The sequence below is a fragment of the Bos mutus genome, chromosome 13 (assembly GCF_027580195.1).
Source record: "Bos mutus isolate GX-2022 chromosome 13, NWIPB_WYAK_1.1, whole genome shotgun sequence".
In the NCBI taxonomy this organism is placed as follows: Eukaryota; Metazoa; Chordata; class Mammalia; order Artiodactyla; family Bovidae; genus Bos; species Bos mutus.
This window is the reverse complement of record NC_091629.1, coordinates 61,631,448-61,644,587: the sequence shown is the minus strand read 5'-3', so window position 1 is coordinate 61,644,587 and position 13,140 is coordinate 61,631,448. Positions and strand designations below refer to the sequence as shown.

The following is a 13,140-nucleotide window of genomic DNA, read 5'->3' as shown; positions in this document are numbered from 1 at the left end:
GGAAGGTTCCAGAGCTTGTGCCCCTAGCAAGTCTGGCTGCAGCCCAGGCAGCAAGATCCTAACTGCCTGGAGCACATGTCATGAATGCCCTTCCTTTTGCAGAGAAGCATTCAGATACTCAGCAAACCTTGGCCATGTCTCAAGCTCCCCTGTCTGCCTTCCAGCTGCCCCTGGGACTGTCTTAAGGCAGATCACGTTCAAGGCAGCTCTTCTACCACATATGAGCATGGCTAAGGTGTGGCTGAAATACACAGCCCGCCCTTGGGAAGACACGAAACCGAGGGCACTTCAGAGACCATGGGAAAACCACATGACCTCAAGAGAACCCACGATTTCCCAATGCCTGCTACAGAAGCCCAAAATAGATGGGCTTATTTCAACTTCAAAGAGCTTATTGTCTTGGGCCAAAGTGAACTAGGTTAGGAGTAGGAGAGCGATGAGTTCACTGCTGGTGCAGAACCCCTGAGCCCAGGACAGCACTTCCCACTCAAGCCACGGCTGCTGTGGGCAGGGTTTACCACCCCAGGGGCAACTGCAGTCACTTTCTCCCATCTCTTGCCTCCTGAGAATCTCTGTCTAATGTTAAGGCTGTTCTGATCACATCTACTATTCTGAGCCTTCTGGTCTACCCAGCTTCTGTTGATCCCTGTCCCCTAAGTGGTGCAAAGTGTTGAAATTGATTCTACTATTTGTAAGAAATCTACCTGGCTTTGTACTTTGTAGCCATCCTTTTTACCATGCCATGGGGTACCTGCTTGGGGAAATTTCTTTGCCTCTTTCAACATGACCAAGAGTTAAGACCTAAAGTTACCTTGGAACCAATACTTTCAAATCAAACTTTTACATAAAGTTTGTGGGCAATGGCAGTCAATCACTGGAGGGACCTAGTTTTCTTACACTTCTGGATCTCATTCTGGAAATACAGATTTCCTATGTAGGCTCTTTAATATCCAGTCATATTTGAGAGATTTGCAAATGGCTGAGCGTTAACTGTCTTTAGTGATTATCTTTGAAGTCATGTCTGACTCAAAAGAGAGAATTCAAATTGCTGTTCCAATTTAACCTAGGAAAACACAGAAGAGCCATAGGAAATAGTGTCAGAACTCTGTCTTCATGGCCCCGTGGACATACCACCTTCTTATGTACGTTTCTGAGTGCATCAAGGTCGTGTTCATCACTTCTCTCTTCCACAGAGGCTTATTACATTGTTTTAGAGCTGGAAGGGGTCTAGGTGATCATCTGGTTGGAAGCATTTTTCCTTTTTGTTTGAAGACCTGTGATCCTAGCAGTTGGCCAGTGGTGTGGCACAGCGCCCACACTGCCCCCAGCCAGCAGGTGCATTTGCCATCACAGGCCCAGGCAGCAGGAAATCACTGTTCACTTTGAAAGTGTGCACTGACTGGTCAAAAGCTGGTCATTATGACTAGTCATTTAACAACTCATTGGTACATTTGCATAAGAAATGCTTGCCCAGATCGACAACAGTGTGTTACTGAATTTTCTTGAAACTTGTAACATACTTTGCTATACTTTCTCAGTGAAAGGCTTACCTGATCATCATGGAACATGACTTCTGTGACATGTCCTCACCGACCACAGTTGTGTCCTCTTGTATATGCATGTTTTAAATCTAGGCCTAGGACATTCAAACCCATATTCTATATGCAACCAATAAACGGTTAGCAGTCAATGAGGTTTTCATTCTAAAGGCTTTAATAAGGTGACTTCCTGGCAGTCCAGTGTTAAGGATTCCATGCTTCCACTGCAGGGGACATGGGTTCAATCCCTGGTTGTCAGAGAATTAATATCCTGCATACTATGTAGTGTGATCAAAATATATATACACACACACACACATCTATATCTATAGCTATATAATATAGATATCAGTTTGGTTCAGTTCAGTTGCTCAGTTGTGTCGGACTCTGCAACCCCATGGACTGCAGTACGCCTCTACAGATATAGGTATATAGATATAAAAGGGTTTAATAACACTGTAAAATCAGACTGCATTTTAGAAGATTTGAAACAGATAAAAGTGCACACTTCCAAGTATAGGAACCTGCCTGCTGATGCATTAGGTATGTGGCACTGTTCCCACTTCTAGGGCGTCTCAAGACCTCAGCTGGTGATTAACTGAAGCTGCTGTGGGCAGACTTTAGGTGTGGGCCCTAGTGGCAAGAGAGAGCTGATGCGTGCCAGGGTGCTAACTAGTTAAGCCATGCATGCTTGCCCGGTGGATGCACATCCAAGCGGGATGTTAGTTAGAATGCTTTTTCTGAGCACAGACAACGTTACCTTCTTCTTGAGTGACTGCTCCGTCTCTTGGATGTGCAGGCTGCTGGTGATGGAGGCTTTGCCGTATTCCTGCTTTCTGTTGAGTCTGTTTCTCCAGTCTTCCTCACCGCTCTTCTTCAACAGTGCTAATCTAAGAAGAAGACATGCCAACCAAAGACTTCAGCACCAATCCTTCCTTGGAAAAGAACCACAATTTAAGCAAGTTAGCCATAAGTAAGAAATGACCATAGCTGCCTAATTTGAATCTTTCTGAATGGCATTTATTTGGAAGAAAGTATGTCTAGAAAACTAATATAATTATACTATGTAGAGTATTATATTTTCTAAGATGGTCCCAAAGGTTTGAAAGTTTGATGGAAAAGCAAATCTGAAGCCTGACTTCCCAGATAAAAGATGGAACATCATTTTACCAAAAGAATATCTCTGTTTTTGCCTTGCTTTTGGGCTGAGGACACAAAGGAAAATAAAAATAAATGTCCCCAGAGAAAAATGTCTTCTGGTGACCCCTTCTGGTCACATGAGGAATTAACAGGTAATGCCGAAGGTGGATGGTACTTATTTGCAGAAAGTATAGCAGAAATGAGTTTAACAATTTAAAGCAACAGAATATAGACAATCTCTGGATATCATACGTTTATAATTACAGGTAAAAGCTGATGTTTAAGAATGTTTCTGTTCTTGAATTCTAAGTCACGCTATTTTCTTCCAAATGAACTTGGTCTTTCCAATCTGCCTTCTTAATACAGAAACTTCTCTAGAAACCCATTTTTAAAATGATCACTCCAACTTTCCTCAGGAGATAGCTATATACAAAAAAAGAATCTAATTAACTGAGGTCTTTATCTAACCTACTTTAGGTCAACTATGGTATCACTTGATAAAAAGCTGCTTGGATGTGAAAATTTGTGAAAGGTTATCCTCATGAACACAAGGCTGTTTCAGTCTTGGACATTTAAGTTGGACAAACACAGGAAAGATAAAAGGCACAAAAGTGGCGATCATTAAACTCATTTGAGCTGGTGCTCAAACAATTTAAAGATTACGGGGGAAAATGACTGGACCCTTTCCCTTGCAGCTGGGTCTGCTGGGCTGGGTCTTTTAAACATTTCATTAATACATGTCCATGAAGAGTGTATTTTTACGCAACATATAAGCCCTATTTTGGCTGTTAAGTCCTGTCAAGTCCCTTCCTTACTGGTCACAATGGACACTGAACTAGATGGTCTCTAAGGGCCCTTTGACCAAGTGCCCTGACTCCATTAAATAATGGAATTGGAGATGGGATGAAACATATCATACTCCTCATGGAGATAACCTAAATGTCCATCAACAGAGGAATGGATAAGGAAGATGTGGTACATACATACAATGGAATATAACTCAGCCATTAAAAGGAATGGATTGGGTCATTTGTAGTGATGTGGGTGAGCCTAGAGTCTGTCACACAGAGTGAAGTGAATTAGAATGAGAAAAATAAATATCGCATATTAACACATACATGTGGAATCTGAAAAACTGGTATAGATGATCTTATTTACAGAGCAGAAATAGAGACAGATGTAGAGAACCAATGTATGGATACCAAGGGGGAACAGGGGTGAGGGGTGAACTGGGAGATTGGGATTGACATGTATATACTATTGATATTATGTATAAAATAGATAACTAATGAGAACCAACTGTAGAGCACAAGGAGCTCTACTAAATGCTCTGCGGTGACCTAAATGGGAAGGAAACCCAATAAAGAGGGGAAAGTAGGGAAAACCACTAGACCATTCAGGTATGACCTAAATCAAATCCCTTATGATTATACAGTGGAAGTGAGAAATAGATTTAAGGGCCTAGATCCGACAGACAGAGTGCCTGATGAACTATGGAATGAGGTTCGTGACATTGTACAGGAGACAGGGATCAAGACCATCCCCATGGAAAAGAAATGCAAAAAAGCAAAATGGTTGTCTGGGGAGGCCTTACAAATAGCTGTGAAAAGAAGAGAAGCAAAAAGCAAAGGAGAAAAGGAAAGATATAAGCATCTGAATGCAGAGTTCCAAAGAATAGAAAGAAGATATAAGAAAGCCTTCTTCAGCGATCAATGCAAAGAAATAGAGGAAAACAACAGAATGGGAAAGACTAGAGATCTCTTCAAGAAAATTAGAGATACCAAGGGAATATTTCATGCAAAGATGGGCTCGATAAAGGACAGAAATGGTATGGACCTAACAGAAGCAGAAGATATTAAGAACAGATGGCAAGATACACAGAAGAACTGTACAAAAAAGATCTTCATGACCCAGATAATCACGATGGTGTGATCACTGACCTAGAGCCAGATATCCTGGAATGTGAAGTCAAGTGGGCCTTAGAAAGCATCACTACGAACAAAGCTAGTGGAGGTGATGGAATTCCAGTTGAGCTATTTCAAATCCTGAAAGATGATGCTGTGAAAGTGCTGCACTCAATATGCCAGCAAATTTGGAAAACTCAGCAGTGGCCACAGGACTGGAAAAGGTCAGTTTTCATTCCAATCCCAAAGAAAGGCAATGCCAAAGAATGCTCAAACTACTGCACAATTGCACTCATCTCACATGCTAGTAAAGTAATGCTCAAAATTGTCCAAGCCAGGCTTCAGCAATACGTGAACCGTGAACTTCCTGATGTTCAAGCTGGTTTTAGAAAAGGAAGAGGAACCAGAGATCAAATTGCCAACATCCGCTGGATCATGGAAAAAGCAAGAGAGTTCCAGAAAAACATCTATTTCTGCTTTATTGACTATGCCAAAGCCTTTGACTGTGTGGATCACAATAAACTGTGGAAAATTCTGAAAGAGATGGGAATACCAGACCACCGGATCTGCCTCTTGAGAAATCTGTATGCAGGTCAGGAAGCAACAGTTAGAACTGGACATGGAACAACAGAATGGTTCCAAATAGGAAAAGGAGTATGTCAAGGCTGTATATTGTCACTCTGCTTATTTAACTTATATGCAGAGTACATCATGAGAAACACTGGACTGGAAGAAACACAAGCTGGAATCAAGATTGCCAGGAGAAATATCAATCACCTCAGATATGCAGATGACACCACCCTTATGGCATAAAGTGAAGAGGAACTCAAAAGCCTCTTGATGAAAGTGAAAGTGGAGAGTGAAAGTTGGCTTAAAGCTCAACATTCAGAAAACGAAGATCATGGCATCCGGTCCCATCACTTCATGGGAAATAGATGGGGAAACAGTGGAAACAGTGTCAGACTATTTTTGGGAGCTCCAAAATCACTGCAGATGGTGACTGCAGCCATGAAATTAAAAGACACTTACTCCTTGGAAGGAAAGTTATGACCAACCTAGATAGCATATTCAAAAGCAGAGACATTACTTTGCCAACAAAGGTCCGTCTAGTCAAGGCTATGGTTGTTTTTCCTGTGGTCAGGTATGGATGTGAGAGTTGGACTGTGAAGAAGGCTCAGCACCGAAGAATTGATGCTTTTGAACTGTGGTGTTGGAGAAGACTGTTGAGAGTCCCTTGGACTGCAAGGAGATCCAACCAGTCCATTCTGAAGGAGATCAGCCCTGGTGTTCTTTGGAAGGAATGATGCTAAAGCTGAAACTCCAGTACTTTGGCCACCTCATGTGAAGAGTTGACTCATTGGAAAAGACTCTGATGCTGGGAGGGATTGGGGGCAGGAGGAGAAGGGGACGAAAGAGGATGAGATGGCTGGATGGCATTGCTGACTCGATGGACGTGAGTCTGAGTGAACTCTGGGAGTTGGTGATGGACAGGGAGGCCTGGCGTGCTGCGATTCATGGGGTCGCAAAGAGTCGGATATGACTGAGCGACTGAACTGAACTATGGGTATATGTATAGCTGATTCACTTTGGTGTATAGCAGAAAGTAATACAACATCATAAAGCAACTGTGTTGTTTTACTCTAAGTCATGTCTGACTCTCTGTGACCCCATGGGCTGCAGCACCAGGCTTCCCTGTCCTTCACTATCTCCCAGAGTTTGCTTAAATTCATGTCCATTAAGTCAGTGATGTCATCCAACCATCTGTTCCCCCCATCTCCTTCTGCCCTCAATCTTTCCCGGCATAAGGGTCTTTTCCAATGCAACTATATGCCAATAAATTTTTTTAAAAAAAAACTGAAGGAGAGGTATATCACACTGTACAATAAAAGTTTAGTTAAGCAAATAAGAAAACAAGTTTTACAGTAAATATAAGCCCATGTACATCTATAAATTCATGTATAACCATATTGTATACTTGCCTATTTGTTTGGTCAAATAAGGAAGGTAAGCCAGGAAGACTTTCCAAAGGGAGCAAGAGCTTCAAACTCTGGACCTTTCCCCTCATCCAACCTCTTCCTCTTCTTCCTTCCTTTCCTTTCTCTCTATGTGACTGCAGATAAGACCCAAACGTCTACTCTATGAAACAATCACTCATCTGTGATATTGTGATTTATAATACACACTTGGTTATTGTCCTCTTTGCAGGTACAGAGCTCCCACAACTTGGAATTTCCTAAATGATGAGAGTGATAAATGTGTCAACTTATGTGAATGAGATGACCTTTAGAAACATGTATATGGGGATGTGTTGCTGGGAGAACCAGACATGTGATTAGATGGTTAGAAGTTTTAGTCCCACCCCCTGACCTCCAGGAAGGAGAAAAGGGCTGGAGAGTAATTAAGTCACTGGCCAATGGTGGCTCAACTCAATCATGTCTATGTAATAAAGCCTCCACAAAAAGGCCACAAGGACAAGGTTCCAAGAGTTCTTGGTTTGGTGGACACGTGGAGGTTTGGGGAGGGTAGCACACCCAGGGAGAGCATGAAACTCCACACCCTTTCTTCACACCTTGCACTGTCCATCTCTTCTAGCTGGCTGTTCCTTATATTGTTTTTTAAAAAGTTATTTTTGGCTGAGCTGGGTCTTTGTTGCTGCTTGGGGGCTTTCTCTGGTTGCAGAGAGGTGCGTGGGCTTCTCACTGCAGTGGTTTCTCCTGTTGCAGAGCACAGGCTCTAGGCATGCGGGCTCCAACAGTTGCAGCCCACAGGCTCAGCAGTCATGGCTCCTGGGCCCTAGAGCTCAGGCTCAGCTGTCGTGTGCAGGGGCTTAGCTGCTTTATAGCATGTGGGATCTTCCTGGATCAGGGATCGTGTCCCCTGCATTGGCAGGGAGATTCTTATCCATGGTACCACCAGGGAAGTCCTACATTCTTCTATAAACACTTGAGGTCTAGTAAATTAGAATATTTCTCTGAGTTCTGTGAGCCCCTCTAGTAAGTGATTGAATCCAAGGAGAAGGATGTTGGAACCTCCAGTCTCTATCTGGGTAATGGGCTGGGAGCATAGATAAGGGCCTGGACTTACAACAGGTGTCTGAAGACGGGCGGAGGGACTGTCTTGCAGGACCCAAGCCCTTACCCTCTGGTCTGATCCTATCTCTGCATAGACAGCGTCAGAATTGGGTGGAATTGTAGGACACCCAGCTGGTATCAGACAACTACTCAGTGGTGGTGGGGGATGGAATCCACTTGGAAGTCAGAGTCAGAATCTTGTATCTAAGTCAGGCCCCGTGCTGTGCTGTGCTGAGTCCCTCAGTCGTGTCCGACTCTTTGTGCCCTACATGCTCTCATTCAGCCCCAGATTCTATCATCTGTGACGCTTGACAGTGCTCTGCCTTCTACAAGCGCTAGTTCATGTACTTGAAAAGAGATTCTAAATCCCCTTAAGGGTTTCCATCTGGAGGTCAGACTATATACGGACTAAGATTGATCTTTCCTCCAATTATTCTGAAATGAGTCAGTTTTCTTCTAATAGGAAAAATAATTGAGTAAAATCAAATCATGAAACGAAATCAAGAGCATGTGCATGCTGCAGTAGAGCCTTCAAAGTGTCTATAAAGAAGACTTCCAAAAAATAAGCATGCCAGCACTTTCACGCCCACACAAAGATGTATTTCTAATTCATCATCTTGTGAACACAGACATTGGCTTCACTGATATTCTCCTTACAGCTCAGAACCAGCTCTCTGACTTCACCCTTGACCCACGAGTCATTATTCATCTTGGCTACCTTACCTTTCGAATCAGATTAGAGTCCAAGTGATTTCAGAGAAATTAAAAAATGCAGCCTCAGAAGTTGGGTTTATGATCTACTCTAGGTCTTTAAAGACATTCTCAAAATAAGATTCCAAAATCTGAAGCAATGGCAACATCATCTAAAGAATCATACCCTTTCCTCACACCTTGCACTGTGCATCTCTTCTAGCTGGCTCTTCCTGGTTATAGTCTTTTCTTTTTTAACTAATAAATTTATTCTTGGTTGTGTGGGGTCTCTGTTGCTGTGTGAGGGCTTTCTCCTGTTGCGGGGAATGGGGGCTACTCTCTAGCTGCAGTGCATGGACTTCGCACTGTGGTGGTTTCTCTTGCTGCTTACCTTAGTGGCTGCTTTGGGAATGGAGAACTGATTTAGAAAAAGGCAAAGCGTGGCTCTTTCATCACTCTATGGTCCACCATGTATTCTGCTAATATGCCCCATGACCTCTAAGAGCCCAGATATCGTTATCCTGAATGAGGCAAGGATGCACGCACAGGCCAAGGATGTCACCACTCAGGTCACCCTGCATGTCACAGGGGCAGGGAGCTATGGTTCCATCCCGGGCATATCCTGCCTCCCATCCTAGGGCATGGCTTCACTACTTGTATGTGAGCTCACCAGGCATATTTTCACTCGCATGTGTTAGAAACTGCATTGTATGTATGTATATATATATATACATTTTTTTTTTCCCTTGCTGGGATGGCCTTCAAAGAATTCGTCCCTTCCAAGAACCTGAAATCTTGCTTCTGGATGTGCTGGCAGGGTCATTCTCAGGATGACCATAGAAAGTCTCACTTCCAAAGACTACAGAGTAGCCAAAATAATATGGAAGAAACTGAGCTTCACTTGAGCCCACATGGCCTGAATCCAGCCCAAGCCTGCAGAGTGCAGGTAACAGAAAACTTGAACACCCACTGAAACACACATGTATTATTCCCGGCCCTCTTGATTTCCTACTTAGTGTTGAACAAGCTCAGGAAGGTGGGGGGACCTTTCCAAACGCCTTCTCTCCTGCAGTCTCACAACCCTCCTGACTCCCTGCAGACCCACTATGCACTGCAGAGGGCTGGGGAGCTGAGCATCTGGTCCTACATGGGTGTGTGCTGTCACTTCAGTCATGTCCGACTCTTTGCAACACCATGGACTGTAGCCTGCCAGGCTCCCCTGTCCATGGGATTCTCCAGGCAAGAATACTGGAGTGGGTTGCCATGCCCTTCTCTAGGGGATCTTCCCAACCCAGGGATCGAACCTGTGTCTCTTGGGTCTCCTGCATTGGCAGGGGAGTTCTTTACCACTAGCGCCACCCGGGAAGCCCACATGCCATAAATTACTGCCTAGGCAATTCAAACAGTCAGTGCTTTTAGCATCCGCCAAGTCCAAGTGCTATTTGCAGGGCTGGGATGTTGAGAACTGGGCATCTGCTTAGTTTACTACTGCTTAGTTCGCTACTACCAGTGAGTAGTCCCTTGTTATTTACCCCGAGACCGAGCCCAGGGCCACCACATGGGTATCTGTCCGGCCACTGGGGAAGTGGTTCTCCCTCCGGCCATAGCCCATGTGTTCCCAGCAGGCAATACTAGCCCAAGGCAGGACATTTCAGCAGCACTGGTCTGAGAGCTTGACTTGATTGGAACAAGTTCTGCAGGTTCACAGCAGTCAGCATGGAGTCAAGTGTGGGCCGGGCAGATCGTGTGCCTCTAAGCTGCTGTACAGTTTTTTCTTCCTCCTTTAAAAATGTCCCGTCATTTCAGAGAATCACAGGTACCACACAGACGTGGCTGAAAAGAGTGTAGACTAGTCCTTAGACCAGATCTTGGGTTGTGGCTGATTTATAGGCTGGAGGAGTGTACTAATAGATCTTTTAAATGAGGACAAATCAAAGATCAGAAAAGGAGGCAGCAAAGGAAAAAACGCATGCCTGCCCCAAGCTCTTACATGAACCTGGGGCCCTCTAGTGGCTGAACTCTGAGGCTGCAAAGTAAGAACCTCCAGTCTGGCTGCGTGGATGGTGGGACTCAGAGGGAACACAGGGGACCCCCGCCGGGGCCTTAGAAGGCAGGAGTCGCAGGCTCACCAGAGGCACGGGTGGCCTCTTCAACATTCCTGGGAGTTCAATACATCCTTAAGCTCCATCAACATCCGAGTGGAAGATTGGATCTTTTGCTCTTTTTAGTCATCTTCTCCACCCCAAAGTGAAAGCACAGATACAGGTGTTTCAGTAACTGTGGAAATAAGATTTCTAAAAGCCTAATCTACTTTTAAAGAGGTATCAAAGATTTTATCCTTAAGCAACACAAAATGTATCTGATTTACAATGGTTTTCAAAGAAGTCCCCCATTAGGGACAACTTAAACCCAATACTTTGGCCACCTGATGCGAAGAGCTGACTCATTTGAAAAGACCCTGATGCTGGGAAAGATTGAAGGCAGGAGGAGGAGGGGACGACAGGATGAGATGGTTGGATGGCATCACCGACTCAATGGACATGGGTTTGGGTGGACTCCGGCAGTTGGTGATGGACAGGGAGGCCTGGCGTGCTGCGGTTCATGGGGTTGCGAAGAGTTGGACACGACTGAGCGACTGAACTGAACTGAAACCCAAACCATGTAGGCTGTTATGAAACAGTGATGCTATCAATTCGATGGGGAAAGCAAAATATATCCTCAACTTTAGGCTAGTTATGATCCAAACTTGACATTCTACATGTCGGAAAGATGAAGAAAGAAAAGGAACTTACAGATATGTTTTCTTGAGCAACACATATATTGTAAAAGAAGAGGAATGTGTGGAAGAGTTCCTCTAATTTCTCAGTTGCTACGCTTTTCTAAGTCTTAGTTTATGTCTATGAAACACGGATATATTGGCTCCTTCGAAGGGCCATCTTCAGCACTCTGTGATGTCACACAAGAGAAACACAAGAGGGAGGCACCTCTGTGGTCCTCGGGAGAGAGGACTTAAGATGCTCAAGTCCTGGGTTTCCCTGCTGGCTCCGTGGTAAAGAATCCACCTGCCAATGCAGGAGACACGAGTTTGATCCCTGATCCAGAAAGACCCCACATGCCACAGAGCAACTAAGCCTGTGTGCCACAACTACTGAGCCTGTGCTCTAGACCCCAGGAACTGCAACTACTGAGCCCAAGGGCCTCAACTTCTGAAGCCCGCATGCCCTAAAGCCCATGCTTTGCAACAAGAGAGGCTGTCGCAATGAGAAGTCCGGGCACCCGAACTAGAGAGCAGTGCCTGCTCAATGCAATTAGATAAAAGCCCATGCTACAAAGAAGACTCAGCATAGTAAAAACTAAATAAATAAAATTACTAAGAGAAAAAATAGTCAATTCCAAGAAAATCTTTGAGTCCAGACAATTTGCCAGTCCATACCACCAGCTTTAAAGAAACAAAAACAAAAACAAATGATGCTCAAGTCCTGAGCAGGAAAGAGACAGACCCACAAGATCAAGGAAGACCGAACTACATCCTCAGGCTGTAGTTGTTTAGAAGAAATGATGAAGGAAACTGGCAAAGTCCAAAGTCTGGTCTCCAAGAGTCTGAACCCTGAAAGTGAAATTCGAAACAAGTGATGTCAGGAACACACGAACTGAGAAAATTAGTACAGGAAGAGGATGGATTCTTCCTAGCACTGTTGTCTAGTTAGAATTTCTGTCTTCCAGGGAGAACATGTTTGCTACTAAAACACAGCAGCCTTGCCTCATGTACGGAGGGAGAGAGACTAAGCCCGGCCCCTCTTAGGGTTGGCCCTATTCACCACGTGGCCCCAGGGCCCCTGGAATTCAACCTCTCCTATGGTGAAGCAGGTGATCGGAGGAATTAGAATAAGGTTTAAAAGGTCTACTTTATTTGTCACCTCAAAAAAAGCAAAGCCCAAATAAATATTATATGAGGAGCATTCTTATTTTAAATGGTCAAGCCTCATAATTATTTAACAGGAGGAAGGAGCAATGTCCCTCCACTTCTTGGGGAAAAGCTATTGTGTGGATCGTAAAGAAATATGTAGCTCTGCTATTTTAGCAAAGTGCAAATAAAAGTACCATTGAGGTAAGGGGGAAAGATCTCTGGCCGTATATTTTGTCTTGGCATAGTCTATTACCAACGTAGATGCTAAATCAAGTGTCCCTCTTTCCTTTTTAAATGTGCAGTTTGTCAAGGAAACTGAATAGCTGAATATTTAAGAAGCATTCTCACGATCATGGGTCTGGACAGACTGTGGCCAGGAGCCCCTTGGGTCTGTGGGAAGGACTGTCTCTCGCCGGCCAGAACGTCCATGTGTACACAGCTAGTTGGTTTTCATCCCCCTTCCGGGCAGCTAATAGCAACCTTACAGCCACCCTCCAACTCCTCAGACATCCACAAAGCCTGGGTTAGGAAGCTGCACCTTTACAGCATCTCACATTTTTTTTTATTTAGAATTTTACAGTAGAATTAGAACTGCTTTCAGAAAAAAAAGAAACTAAAATTTGCTAAGCACAGGCAAGTGAGCCAAGAAGGACTGCATAGCAGTTAGACACAAAACTTCATTAGACATCCTGACAGACAGAATACACCCCAAGACGGGAAATCTCTTTCCAAAGCCTTTGAGAGAAGGGAGTATATTGGTATCTTCTACTGGAATTTTACCCCAAGAACGTTTTCTGGTGTGTCAAAGATCAGAACTTGTGTATTAAGTGATATTTATCATTAATTTCCTTAAACGATACTTCATTCTTTTACCTAATCAGTTATCAATA

The 13,140-nt window shown here is 44.0% G+C and overlaps 1 protein-coding gene across 15 annotated transcripts in view; it reads right to left on the bottom strand.

Annotated features, from left to right (window-relative positions):
• Nucleotides 1-13,140, bottom strand: part of SVIL (supervillin) — a 255,989-nt gene that overhangs the window by 49,883 nt on the left and 192,966 nt on the right. For all 15 annotated transcript variants that reach the window (XM_070381838.1, XM_070381836.1, XM_070381840.1 and 12 more), the window contains one exon: nt 2,299-2,428. In XM_070381838.1, the coding sequence (XP_070237939.1) occupies nt 2,299-2,428 (130 nt within the window). The remainder of the gene's footprint in view (nt 1-2,298; nt 2,429-13,140) is intronic.